The following is a 14,863-nucleotide window of genomic DNA, read 5'->3' as shown; positions in this document are numbered from 1 at the left end:
AAAAAATATTAAAAATATTATTTGGCTTCAGATATGTTTAGAGTAGTGCCGGTATTAGAAATAAGGAGGCCATTCCCCATGCTTGGCCCCAATGTGCAGAAAAGCATGTGAAAATAGATTTCCACAATCCAAATACAAATCAGCAGTAACAGTCTTGATACGTATTTCTTCACTGGTTCTTTGAATGTTCTCTATGTAACCCTGATAAATTTGAGGTAAGCAATGTCTGTAACTTTATGCTGATTTGGGACCAGTTTGCTGCCAGGGAGAGTTCTCTGAACTATTATCACTAGGGTACACATTTAGCAAGTCCTTATCCTGCAGGCTGATCAAAATGTTAAGGCAGGCAGGAAACACTTTTTAAAGGAGAGGACTGTTCTGGAAATAGGATGTATAGTGGGTACTTGAAGAACAGACAGCAGTAAATTTGTTCCGCATATACTGTGTGCCTGAGGGCATTTGACAGTAAGAAAAAACACTTGGAGAGATGGCTAGGATACTTTCAGAGCATTGTTTTCATAGATTAGGAAAGCTCCTTTGCTTCTGGAGAGCTTATCTAAATCAACAGCTTTTCATCCCTTTTAAAGGAATTTGGAAATTGTTTTTCAGATGAGAAAAATCCTGAGATTTGCAGACAGTCAGGACATGATAAAAAAACAACAAAAGAAAGATGGTCCTATTGAGAAAAAAAGAGTGCTAATTTTAGGCAGCACAAAGCAAAGGTGAAAGTAGAAAAGAAAATGGGAAGTCTTGGCAAAAAAAGAGCTTCAGTGCCAAGCAAGGAGTTGGACATAAACAGAAAATAAAGCTACAGTGACTTGTGCATTGTATGTTATGTGTAATGGCAGTGGATATGATGCTTTATAGATACTTCAATGAAATGCTTTACTTTAAAGAAGCAATAGAGTCTGTAAGATCAAATATTGGCAATACAGAAATTTAAATGCTGGTATCTTTGTTCAGGCTGTGTTTCTGCAATGCAGAATGAAATCCTAGCCCAAAGAAGTTGTCCACAAGATTCTTTTTCCCTCTGCACTTTTCTTCCATGGCTTCCGAAGTCTCTTTCCTAGAAAAAACCCTGTAAAATCAGAAGTTTTTCTGCATAAGCACATTGTCCCCATGTCTTGGGGATGACATATCAATGGAGGAAAGGATGTTCAGATGTAGGCACACCAACATGACCATTTGGTCCTGTGACTGATGTCCTTCCCATGTGACTTTGCATTCAGGTGGATTTTAGGTATAGGTGAATACTGTCAGATTGTATGTCTCAGTAGCAGAGGATCCTGGAAACTGGTTTACCAGCAAAGCTTCTCCTTGTTTAGATGACTTCATGAAGCAAGGCCGGGGCATGCTCCTGTTCTACACCATGAAGAACCCCTCCTTCCCAGAGTATATCTTCAGCAGTGAGAGTGGCATCATGTGCTTGGACTTCCATAATGACCACCCTTACCTTGTGGCAGTGGGCTTCTATGACGGCAACGTGGCCATCTACAACCTGAAGAAGGCAACCTCCCAGCCCACCTACAAGAGTAGTGCTAAGTCAGGAAAGCACATGGAGCCAGTGTGGCAGGTAAGGGTGCTTTTCCTTTCCCCTAACTGGATTTTTAATTGGGCTGAGTTTGGGCATAGCCAGAAAAGTGCCATATGGGGAAAGGTGTTAGTTTAATACATATGTTAGCAATTGATTATTAAATTGTATTTCAAGCTAATTTTGAAATATGCAGAAAGGTAAAACAATTGCATGAATCCTTGGTCCTCAACAGGAACTAAACATGTGAGCAGAAGTTTACTATAAACAGTTATTTCTCCTCAGTTTTCGTTATTATAAGTGACTTCTGTTTGGGGAGGAACTAATTTCCTCTGTATATACCAACATGCAATGCTATTTATATTCCAAATACAAAATCACGGGGCAGCAAGTGATGGGTAGTGTATAAAATGCGTATATCAGCCCTAAAAGAGAGCTCTCTTCAGCACAATAAACCCAGGGTCAGCTGCCTGTGGAATTGGCTGCTACTGGGATTCAAGACACACTACCTTGTTGTTGACCTTGGAGTATTACAGCGAATTAAGAATTGTGATGTGCAGGTAATGCTCTTAAAGTAATGCCACTCTGACATCTGCCACAGAGAGTCACCAGATGGATGATCTTGTGAAGGACTGGGGTGAGTATGTTGCTACATGCAGCTCACTTCACAGTTATGTCTACAATGTAGTCTGAGTTATGAGTGGAGCACTGGAATGTATATGCACTTCTGATCTCTTTTACAGCAGTAAAAGTGTGGCAACACATATTTCAACATGGTTTGTATGAGTCTGTTGAGGTGCAGGGGTGTGTATTTGGCTTGCTAGACTGGGCTACAGGGGTTGCTGCTGTTAACTATAGCTGTCACTTAATTTAGGCTGCCTAATACAGGCATAAGTCTAGGCACACTGTCAGTGTTGCTTATACTTTGGCAAATGCCATGCATGGATTGTCCCCCAGCCATGGTTCCTTGTTATTGCATCTTCCAATAGAAGTCAAAGAAATCAAGGGATCCTGATAGGACTACAGATGAATGGGGAATATGCCAAGAGCAAGACTGGTACTTGCCATAAACAGAGAGATTATGCAAATGTAACATTTTAGAGAACACCTGAATTTTATATTTGCTGCTTGTCTGTCCAAAGTTTTTCCTCTAGCAAACATTTTTAGAACCATTTAATCATTTAGGTTGGAAAAGATGTATAAGATAATCAGATCCAACAGTTAACCCAGGACTGCCAAGTCCACCACTAAACCATAGCCCTAAGTACTGCACCTATGTGTTTTTTCAACACCTCCAGGGTTGGTGATTCCACCACCTCCCAGGCAGCCTGTCCCAACGCTCCACCACCCTGTCAGTGACAACGTTTTTCCCGATACCCAACCTAAACCTCCCCGGCACAGACCGAGGCCGTCTCCTCTTGCCCTGTCACTTGTCACCTGGGAGAAGAGACCGACCCCCCTGCCTACACCCTCCTGTCAGGCAGCTGCAGGGAGCCACAAGGTGCCCCCGAGCCTCCTCCTCTCCAGGCTGACCCCCCCCAGTTCCCCCAGCCGCTCCCCACCAGCCTTGTACCCCAGCCCCGGCACCAGCCCCCTGCCCGTCTCTGGACACGCTGCAGCCCCTCTGCGTCCCCCTGGCAGTGAGGGGCCCAACCTGAACACAGGAGTCGAGGGGCGGCCTCGCCAGTGCCCAGTGCAGGGGGACAGCACTGCCCTGGTCCTGCTGGCCACGCTGTTCCCGGCACCAGCCAGGATGCTGCTGGCCTCCTTGGCCACCTGGGCACACGGGGGGCTCATGCCCAGCCGGCTGCCGACCAGCCCCCCCAGGCCCTTTCCCCCCAGGCAGTTCCCAGCCCCCTGCCCCCAGCCCGCAGCGCTGCGGGGGCTGGTGTGACCCACGGGCAGGACCCGGCACTGAGCCTGGTTGACCCTCACACAACTGGCCTGGGCCCATCGCTCCAGCCTGCCCAGACCCCCCTGCAGAGCCTCCTGCCCTCCCGCAGATCAACGCTCCCCCCAGCTGGGGGTCACCTGTGAACTTGGTGAGGGTGTGCTAGATCCCCTCGTCCAGATCACTGATAAAGATACGGAACAGGACTGGCCCCAGCACCGAGCCCTGGGGAACACCACCTGCGACCAGCCACCAGCTGGATGTAACTCCATTCCCCACCACTCTCTGGGCTGACCCAGCCAGCTGGTTACCCAGCAAAGATGCACCCCTCCAAGCCATGAGCGGCCAGTGTCTCCAGGAGAATGCTGTGGGAGACTGTGTGAAGGCTTTACTAAGGCCCAGGTATAGAAACTCTCACAGGTTAACAAAGAACCCTAGCCACAGGTTATTATCATAGTACAATGTGTCAAGCACACACACACACAGAACTCCAAGCTTCTTCCACTGCCATTTAGGTAAAAACCCTGACAAAATAGTAAGTCCTATGTGCAGCTTTTCATGGCCTTGCTTTGGCATGCTACAGGAAGTCAACAGTTGTTATTGCATACTGTAGACACCAGAATCCCAGATCGTTTGTGTCCCAGATAATATTGGGAAGGACAGAGTATGCTTAAGGGGTGTTAGTCGTGGCCTCATCCTTACAGACCAGAAGCAGGTATGTTCAGCAGTAGATTCATTTTATACAGGGGTTTTAGAGGTGGGTTTATGTGTACCATTTGGCAGCAATGTGGCTCAGAGGTGAAAAAAATCATTGGAACTCTAGGGAGATAGCTCTGAAAAGGAGAGAAACTACTTCATGGAATATGGGTAGATGAAGGTATGAGTAGACGCTGGCTCCTGCTTGTTTATTTCCCAAGGCTGAGTGTTGAGAATCGTTATTCTTTGTTTTCTTCTGTAATAAAGTATCGATATTTTTAGTAAACTTTACAGTTTTTTACTTGCTATGAAACTAGTGAGCAAGGGTAGTAATAAGGTGATTGCACAGCAATCAGGAGAAGAGATTGTGCTTCTGTTGGAAAGACCTGAACAGTAGGCATTTGTCAATATCAGTGAAAAGGTTTAGAAAAGGTTCTCTCCCCACTTGACAGGAGGAAAAGCAACATGAAGGACTATCTGTTAGGTTGAGACATTGGATTATTATTCATCATTCTGCATTAAATGATTCTGGAAAGCGATGCCTTGTTTCTCTTATTTAGTCCGAAGGTGTTCTATTCTCCCCTACCAATATCCCAACTAGTCTGAAGCCTGGTCTTTAGACCACCCTGTGCAGTCCTTGCTCTTGTAGAGACAGCAAGCCTATGACTTTGAGGACCAATTAGAAAAGTAACAAAGTTCTCCTGAACAATTAGGAGCCTTTGTTCTTTGGACTGCCTGGCTTCTTCCTTTTGAAAAAATACAGCCCTTACACAATGGAAGCAAAATGGGAAGTGAGTAAAGCAGGCTGACAGCTCTTTTGTTGTGCCATTTCATCTTCAGTGGCTTAGTAATAGCTCAGTAAGTTTGCATATAACAAAGCTGATGTAACATAGTCCACTATTAAGGGCGAAATAGAGCAATATAAATGTTCCAATTCTGTTACCTAAGAATAAGTTTGTCTGCCTGATACTCATATTTTGAAAGAGCATAGCAATGGCTTGTTATAGCTTTGGCAATCGTCTTCTATGTATTAAGTGCTCCTATATTGTGAATAATGGAAAATTCTGGCTGAAGTTACGCATTTCTAATTCCTTACTACCAATTGATTAAGACCCAAAGCCAGAAAGGAATAAACACAAACATGGATGTGTGAATGTATGTGCATGAAGTGCAATGTAACTAATACACCAGCTTAGGACTTACAGGAACATGGGACTAGAATTGGTCTCCTAGGTCAGTGAATTCAGGCCTTTGCCTTTGGCTGCGAACATCAGCTTAAAAGGAGACAATTCCTGTGAAACTGTGTCACACTGGTCATGTTCTGCGGGCAAAAGCCCTATGTGGGGTTAAGCTAAACCCAACTTTAATCAAGATGATGCTCCAAATAGTCAGCAAAATCCTCACACTCCCATCACCTCCAGCACTGAGTACTCCTAGAAAGCAAGTCCCTGGACAGGGTATCTGTTTGAGCCAATGGATCAGTCCCAGGGCTTGGCTCTGGGTGTTGATGAGGGTGGCCAAAGTGGGACAACTTGACTAGGCTTTGGCATCCCAGAGCCCACAACAGCAGTCTGCTCTGGGGAGAAGTGACACTCTGCAGGGAAGGAGCTCTCAGGATAGAGCCTCTCCCTTTTCCAGTCTTTGCGCTTTGTTCTTACTTTCTCCCCTCTTTTTTTTTTTCTTTTTTTTTTTTTTTTTTTTAGAAGAGTTGATTAGGGTTTATTTACAGCTGAGAAGAGTGATTTTCCTTTTACCTTTCATCACTGAAAGGTTTGAAGCATTTGGAAGCTGGAGCGGTTCAGTAATAGGAATGGATAACTAAAACTATCTGCTGTGTCAACGCGTTTCTGCTGTTAAGTCTTCCTCCTAAAATACATCTTATTCAACAGATTTGATTCCACTGTGTACTTCTAGTTCACTTTCACATCAAACCAAAAGGTCGTTATTTCTGCTTGCTGCTGGGACTAGTACGGAGCCAGTAGTGCTGCAGACAGTTGGAAATACTTATTTTTTTACTTGCCTACCTTCAGAAGTTACTGACTAAATTCCCACTGCAGAGTGTTGACCCTAAGATCAGCGAAAGAAACATTTCTTTTGGCTGTGCTTAGAGCAAATCTCAGCTGTGGCAGGCTTTTCCATGTGTACAGCATGGTTTGGAATTGCTGTGGTGATCACTGATTGGGAAAGCAACTTGGCTGGTTCTTTGTTAGTTTACTGAAGCTGATCTGGCCTCCTTGAGTTGCTGATACCATGGAGCTTCAGATGGCATCCTGAAAGAATTATTTTCTGCCTTATATTCATGCATGGGAGGATGAAAGCCTGGCCACTGCTTGCTAATTCTTCACCAAATGCTGTTCAGGTTAAATGTGACACTGATGGTTAGGACAAAAAAGACAAGGCAGGATGGTAATAACCTGCAAACTGCCAAAGGAAACTAGAGGGACTGTCAACTTGCAGAATAGTTTCCCAGCAGAACTTGTGGAAGTCCCATCTCAAACGTAAACCAGATAAAACATAACTGAGACTTGCTTACTGGAATATGCCCCATAATTATGTGATCCCTTCTTCATCTCTGCTTTCTGTGTTCAGAGTCCTTAAATAAGTCTACACTGACTCTTAGCAGGTCATGAAGCCACTCCGTGAGAAGCCATTCCAGACTCACTGAGTCTTGTTTTGCTGATGGAAGTAAATGAGCTCAGTTAAGAATCCCTTTAAAGTCAGCATGAGCTGCTGTTCTCCACCCCACTCCTTGCTGCTGGGCACAGGTCCACAAAAAAAAAAAAAAAAAAAAAAAAGAAAAAGAAAAAAAAAAGAAAAAAGAAGCCTTTCCAGGAAGCTGGTTGTATTTGCTGCGCTTAGGAGAAGAAAAAGCATTTTGTTCATAATCCACTGTAACACCAGCACATTGTTTCTTTTCTGATGACGGGCAGTCTCCTAAATCTGTCATCTGCAGTCAGACAAACAGATTCTGCAGATTGCATTGTCTCTGAGATGTTACTGCTTCACATAATATTTCGTTCCTTTGGCTTCAGGCAAACAAAGAGTTTGATGTGAAGGAAAAAAAAGAAAAAGAAAAGACAGACGGTTGCTATCAAGGTCAGAATAAAGATCGGCTGTCTCAGAACAGGCTCAATGCCCATCCTGTTGCATCCACTGCTAAGGAACACAAAATAGGTGTTTGCTGGGAGTAGTTCAGTGAAAAAAACACATTCAGTTCTGTGAGGATACTGTTAGGGGCCAACTCTATAGGAGAAACAGAAATCTGGAGAGGGGAGGAGAGTGACAAAGACCCAAAACCAAAGAGGCTGGACCTGAGATAGGGATGAGGAGTGTCAGGATCTGGCAAGTGGGAGAATGTAGCTTCAAGGGATAACAGAGCAGAAACCTGATGGTGAAGATCATTTAGTGCAAAAGTTCTTAGAGTAACACAAGCAAACTGCTTCTTTCATGCTAGGCCACTGCAGTGTCTTCACAGACAAACTTTCTTTCCAGCCCCACCTTTCTACTACTTTTTTCTTGCTACCAGCCCTGCCTTGCATACCTGACCCAGGTAAACAGGGCAAGAAGTTTAATTAACCTCTGATGTCCCAGGAGTAAGGGACACCAGTGTATCTTCACCAGAGACGTCACTTCAATCATTCAGCACATTCATAGCAGTATGGAGCCACGGGAGGAGCATCCATGGGACTGCATGGATGCATTTGGGGTCCAGAGACCTCAATTTGTCAGAAGCTTCCTTGTGGAAGCAGTCCTTAGCTGCAGTCCTGCTCCCCTACAGTGAACTCTGAGTCCAGGAACAGGCTGTTGCAGCAGCAGTTGTGCTGGTCTAATGAGGACCTGACACCACACACCTTGCTGCAGCACCGTGAGGCATTTAGTGGCAAACAAATAACTGTCATGTGTTTGCTCCCTTATTGTCTGCTGGAAGGAAGTGTGGGCAAGAAGGGCTGTGCTTGGGAGGGGTTGCCATATGCTCGCTGTAGAGAACAAGGTCAAGATCAGCAGCTTTCTGGTTGTCCTTAGTTGCTAGGATTGCTCACTGCAGTGTCACAGCCCTGCTGGAGAAAATCCTGTCTCCCACAGAGCCAAGTTTCACCATTTTTTGGAAAGGCTCTGCTGAGCCACAGAAATTCATCTGGAAACTTTGGGCTCATTTAGTCATGGTGGAGGTGGCAGGAAGGGCAAGATGCTGCTGTGGCAGAGATGCTGGATAAAATCTTTTGCAGCATGTTTGTACCTTGTTCAAAAACTTTTGGACACTTTTTGAATCACTTTAGGGTTAGGCAAGGTTAAGTGTCCAAATGCTTCTTCCTAAGTGTCTTTGACAATAATGAACAAAATTCCTGATCTTTTAACTTCAGTGTTGTATGTTTTGAAATGGTGTCAGACTGTATGTTCTGGAGATTCAGTTTCTCTAGCTGGTTATTTTTAAATTGTGCACTGTGTATGGATTCTTGTGCATTAGAAATTATCTTGCAAAGCATCCCTTGCAGATCATGTAACTGAAAAGGCGCTTTTCCTGCTTTGAGGCTGCCTTTCCCTCTGTACTTCATACAGATGCTAAACTTAACTTACTTTCTGCCTTCTGCTCTCACTGCTGCTTCCTAAATAGATTCTCCTCTAGTCCTGTATTGTTCTTCTCTCTCCTCTTCCTTTTACTTAAGATCTGAACCATCTTGTTGTGGGTTTTCCACTTGTTTATTTCTTTTCTGGTGTCTGCAACAAAAGTATAAATAGTTTTCTTTGTTAGTTTTATCGGTGCTAGTTTGCAGAGAAAACTTTACTTATAAAATTTAAGAGTACCTGAAGGCCTTGGGATGTTGGAAAATGTTAGCCTGATGTTTAAAAGGGCAGAGAAGTTGTAACACATTTGTTTGGTTGCTTGGCCCTTTGAATCCTGTTGTATTGCTTTATAGCAGTCACAAATGCTAGCTAAATATTTAATAGGAATCAGGACACTATGTTGGATCATAGTGGAAGAAAAGTATTTCTTTGCTGGCCTATGAAATTTGACTGCTGATTGATCTTCAAAATAGGTGTAGAAAGTGTATGGGTCTTAAGATGGGTCTTAATGGCACTAATGCAGCCTGTGAAACAACAGAGTGCTTCTCCAAAGAGGATGAAATGGAGATAGGAGAGCAATAAGGGCAGAGCTAGAGGCAAGCTGGGCAAGGACAGTGCAAGCAAGGTTGCACAGATCACAGCAAAATGTGGGGAGCTGGGGCTGGCAGTGGCTCCCATCCTTCTCCCACCCCTGGAGCCATGATGAGCTGCCACAGCTTGGTGCAGTATCTGGGACCCTCAGCACCCGGCAGGCCCTGGGGCCATCTCTGGCCATCCCTGCTATGAGCCCGCTTGATCCTGTGGTGGTGGGAAACTTCTGTAAGGCACATTACAGATGCTGTCTTTGATTTAGCAGCATCAGAGAGCTTAGGGATTTGGATGCGAGCCTGCCCATCATGTGTCTGCTTTCCCTGCACACAGAATGTGAAACTTCATATTTTGTCTGTAAATAGGGAATCTTGCTCAATGAGCACAGTCAGAATTGAAACCAAGAGCTGTGAATTGCAATTGGTTAATTACCCCTGAGCTTTGCTGGCTTCTGGCACCCATCACTTAGCTGCCTGCTCTGTCTGACATGGGGACATGGCCACTGATGGGACAAACAGGTGAGAGTCTAATGTCTGGTTCCTTGCTCCTTGCCTGTTAACTTACCAGCCTAATAAATACAGTGCAAAGTGCTGTGAGGGGAATAAGCAAACAGATTCCTGGTGAAATGCTGTACAAAGCAGAGCATCTGAATCCCAGCAGGAAGAAAACAAACTGAAAGTAGGGGCAGCCTTATCCAGTGCTATTTATAACTGAGCTCTGCTTTCTCCAGATAAATCTGAGTCTCTGAAGTGTGAGTGATGCACAGGCGCCAGGCCGGGCCTTTGCCCTTCATCAGTGATGCTCCCATGGCTGTGCTTTCTGGTCAACTCAGTGCTGAGTCCCTCCAGTATCACCAAATGTCATTTTTGGTAGGAGATGTTTTGCTACCCTTTTTCAGCACACCAAATTTGTGGGTGATATGTGAACACACAGATGCAGTGGGCCAGATTCTTTGCTCCTGTCTGCTGATCTTGTGCCCTTCAGTTCATTGGTGCTTAAGAGATGGTGTCTGGGGTTGCGAGTCCCAGGAAGATACCGTCAAGGTGGAAGGCACTTGATCTAGCTAGGAGAGATAAGTAATTTTCAGAAGAGGAGTGTTTATGGGACCAAATACAGCATGGGAGTTTATTTTCCAGTGTGTCCTTGCTGCTGGTGAACGCATCTAACTTTTCCCTCAGCAACCAGCAAGCTTTCAAGGACTGTGAGGAGAACACCCCAGGAATGCTTGTAGTAAAGCCTGCAAGTAGCCATGTGCTGCTAGAATGAGAGAAGGCATTTGTAAATTTTATAGTTGGGAAGTTCCTGCTGTTGCCTGTTGCTGGAGCAAACAACTTCCACCAGATGAGCCTGGTATTTGCTGGTACCCATGAATAAAGCCATCAGCCAACCTTATGCCCATGACATAAGTGACTGACAGCCTGTGGTCAAGGGCTGCCCCAGGAGCACCCTAGACACTGGCTGTGCTGTGCCTGTTTTGAGATGCTTTTGGTTATCATAGCAGTAAGCTGAAGCGTTCTTCCTCCTGCATCCTTGCTTGGTGAATTATGGTCCTGCCAAGCTGGCTGCCTTGGATGCTGCCTAACTTACTTGTAGATGAAACCATTGTTTTAGTACCTGTCTATGGTTATCAAGACTGTCAGTTACCTTGACCCTCCCAACCAGCATGTTACTATTAGGAAAGCTGTGTTACACAAAAATACAGTAGGTAAAGCCAGGAGACTCTGAGTAAATCCCTACTTCTGCTTCAGATAGGGTGGCAGGGAGTGCCTTAGGTCAAAGTTGCTCATTAAAGATGTAAGAGAAGTGAAGAAAGCCCAAGCTGACTGGAAGGCATTGAGATCTTCGAACATTTTGATCTTTGAACATTCATCAGCTGTCTAAACCATTTCCTCTCTAATGCAAATGGTACAGCCAAGTATTTAAATATTACTAGCTCACTTTTAGGGAGAGTTAGTCCTTGCAGACCTTTTCTCATTAATGACTTCTGTCATGGGGGCATAAGCACGTTGAGCTGATCCATTCCGTCTTGTTGCATGATTTTGCAGTAAAACATCAATAAATTTTCCTACAAAGGACAGAATAGCACTGAGGAACCTCCTTCCCTTAGCAGCTCCCTTATCTGTAGATTACTGTCATAGCTAGAAGATTTGCATTTAAAAGAAAACCCCAGATTTTAAGATAGGAATATTTTCCAATTTATTTTTAAGATTATATATGTATGTGTATGTAAATCAAAGTAATTTTTATTTATATCTCTCCATCAGCTTTTACTCACACTCAAAAGTCTTGTCTGATATACAAAGCAGTTTCATCTATTGCAGTGAATGAAGCAGTCACAATGTGGTTGAGCATGACATGCAGTAAACTCATGAGAGGTGAGACTGAATTAAAATCAGGCCAAACCTTCCTTTCTGGAACTGGGGAACTGTTAGTGAATCACAGAAATGAGAACTGGCAGAGGCCTTGAGAGTGTTCTTTTCTTCCCATCATACCATCACAGATGTTTTGTTATCATTTCTGAAGTGTTTTCTTCAAAATGAGATTGAGTGGTCTGGCTGTCCTCACCAGTACTGGCAGACTGGAGTCGTTACCTACTATGGCTTCCATGGTACACACCTCTTAATGCATGTGAAAAGGATTTCTGTAATTCCCCCACCCCTACAGCAGTATCACTGTGAGGATTCCTGCACCAGCCTCTGATCCTTTTCTGTGCTACTGTCACTGAGCCAGAAATGCCCTACATTTTTTCCCTACATGTCTATATGCTTTCTTCTTCCTCTCTGTGTTCCTCTGCACTTGTCATTATCATATTTTACCTTATTGTTGTCAGACTATGTCTCCAGTTTGTCAAGATAACTTTGAGTCCTGATCTTCTGTCTCTTAAACTGTGTCATCTGCAAATATTGTATGTATTTTGTAATCTGTTATGCAACTTAATAATGAAAATTTTGAATAGAACTGGACCCAGGGCAGTCCCTGTGGGAACCATCTAGAGATGTTTTCCCAGGTGGTCAGGAGATCACTGGTTATAACTCTTGAAAATTCATTTTCTATCACTCATCCACTTCATAGTAATTCCCTCTAGATCTTCTTTTCTTAGTTTGCTTCTGGAAACATCACAAAAAGTTTGGCAAAGGCCTTACAAAATTAAAGGTAAGTCACATCTACTCCTTTCCTCTAATCCTTTAGACCCATTACCCTGCCAAGGATGGAAATAAATTTTGACAAGATGTTTCCTTGACAAGCCCATATTCACTGTTCCGTATCTTCTTACCCTGTACATACATATGGATGACTTAATACTTTGTTCCAGCATTAGGCTGACTGGTCCACAGTCCTTTAACCTGTGCCTCAAGACAGGTTTTGTTTTGGGTTTTCTGTGGGCATTTTCACCTTGTTCCTATCCCCCAGGACCTCTCTGTCTTCTGGTTTTCATAGATAATTGTAATGAATCACAGATTGCTTCAGAGCTGTTCCCTTTGGCCCTTAGGCCAAATTTCATCAGGCCTTGCACAGTTGGATATATCCATCTTATCTCAGCATTCTGGATGGTGCTCCTTAAAGTTAATTTTGTTAAATGTCTAGTTACAAATTATCTTTTTATATGGCACTGAAATAAGGAAGGCCTTAATACCTTTACCTGTGGTTCATTGTGGGACCTGCCTTCCTCTTCGTAAACAGTAAATGGGGTCTAAGAGGCAGAAGCTCAGATGAACCTTCCTGGGCTGTCTGATTTTGGCTCCATGCAGGCACCAGCCTTGTGGCCCGAAAGTACCTTTCTCCTCAAAAGAGAGTCTCCAGCCTCTTCCCCATGCAGGTGTCTCAGGCAGTAGCAGAAAGGTGTTAGTGTCCCCCAGCTCGTGAGGGTTGGTTTTCTCCATAAAGTTTCTGGATGTGCAAAGACTCTTGACCCTGATGGTGGCAGCCCAGCTCCCTCCATATGGCAGGCCTGATCATTCCTCTTTGGGGCAGCTGCCCGTCTTTAGTTGTGGCTGGATTCACCCATTCACTGTGTTATTTACCAGCATAATTTCTAGAGCTCAGGGATGTGGATGGGGACAAGCACTAGGCTTTCACAGCAGGGCTTCTGAAAACAAAATCAAGAACTAATGCCTTCTATGACAATGTTGACCAAAACTCTTGTTTTTTTGGAGATCTTTCACTCTTGCTAGATGTTCCACAGCAGAAATGCTGTCTGCTTCCCAGTGTAATAGGAATGGTAAAAAGCCGTGATACAAACCAGCAATCTCTTGCTGAGCATGCACCACAGGGCCGGAGCCCTTTGTGCTGTATACTGCCATCCTGGCTCCAGGATGAGCATGCAGGTCACCTCATGGTTTTGGTAACCTTCATTAAGAGACCAGCTGGGGCTTATGGCTCCTCCCTGCCTGCCTGCCTGCCTGGGATTACCTTTGTCAGGAAACCCAGACCCATGCGCAGCCAGGGTACAGCCAGGTCTTTTCCTGCCACAGTGGTATCAGTGTGGCCAAAGTGCAATCAGGACCCAGGAGCTCTTTCTCCCCCAAGTATGGACTTAGGCAAAGAGGCTGACTGGGCTGCTTTGACCTAAATCCTGGAGTATGCAGTCTGCACTCAGTTATCACAGCTCTTTAAAATTTTCATGATTGCCTCAAGTCAAAGTGAGTCATCTGAATTTAGCTCACTGTTTGCCTTCATCCCAACTAACCGTGGGGAGGAGTAAAGCTTTCTGTATTCCCTCTTCCCGCTTCCTCATAGGACAACTTGTACTGCTGTCCAAGTTAGCACTGGGACTCCAGACGCAGCCCTGCTTCTCACCTCTAAAACTTGCTCTGCCTGTCTGTTGCTACATAAAGACTGATGCGGAGTTACTTTGCATGTGAGTAAAGTAGCCTGTGCTTTGTAGGTGACCAGGTGAATAATTTTTTGGGGTCTCTTGTGACTGATTGCAGGAGAGCAGCCTTGCTTTTTGCATGTACTCCTTCAGGTGCCTGACCTTGTCTTCACTTCTGGTAGCTAGCTGAGGACACTCAGTGAGGTGGCAAGGCCCACTTATGGTGCTAGGCTGGGGTGCATGAAAAGAAGCAAACAAATAGCTGGCAATGTCCTTGATAGAGGGCATCTGGGGACTTTGTTGCAGAAGCACCGCTTTGTTTCAGGAGCAAGGAGGGACAAACTATTTGCTCCAGCAAAACAGAAAGTCAGTGGACTCAGGATAAACTGTCTTAGGAGATTTTCACCACAGCAGATCCCTTGGGCAAACAGCAGAGGCAAGTGACACAGGGAGGGAAACAAGCAAAAAAGTGGCAATTTGTCATTGACAGGAGGAGAACGTGAAAGATTTCTTCTCTGCTGGTAATGACTTGATTTTTCTGGGTGCCGTCTGCTGAAAGTTGCTGGCAGGAACCAACAAGAAACACATTTGAAGGTGACAGGGGGAAGAAATGAGAACTGGTTTTTAGCTCAAATTGGAGACTGCTGCAGGGGAGCCCATGAGAATATATGCATCAGAGCACAGGGGAGATCAGCCTGGCTCCAGAAGATGTGGCCTATGGAGCAATTTGTCATAGATCAGGACTTCAGCATGAGCCCTCAGCATGATCCTGAGGCATACT

The 14,863-nt window shown here is 44.7% G+C and overlaps 1 protein-coding gene across 3 annotated transcripts in view; it reads left to right on the top strand.

Moving 5' to 3' along the window:
* The window catches only part of DNAI1 (dynein axonemal intermediate chain 1), a 150,915-nt gene that overhangs the window by 72,857 nt on the left and 63,195 nt on the right, over window positions 1-14,863 (top strand). For all 3 annotated transcript variants that reach the window (XM_056323884.1, XM_056323883.1, XM_056323882.1), the window contains one exon: window positions 1,326-1,573. In XM_056323884.1, the coding sequence (XP_056179859.1) occupies window positions 1,326-1,573 (248 nt within the window). The remainder of the gene's footprint in view (window positions 1-1,325; window positions 1,574-14,863) is intronic.

This window comes from Falco biarmicus, chromosome Z (genome assembly GCF_023638135.1).
Source record: "Falco biarmicus isolate bFalBia1 chromosome Z, bFalBia1.pri, whole genome shotgun sequence".
Taxonomy (NCBI): Eukaryota; Metazoa; Chordata; class Aves; order Falconiformes; family Falconidae; genus Falco; species Falco biarmicus.
This window is presented reverse-complemented; position numbering and strand designations above follow the sequence as displayed.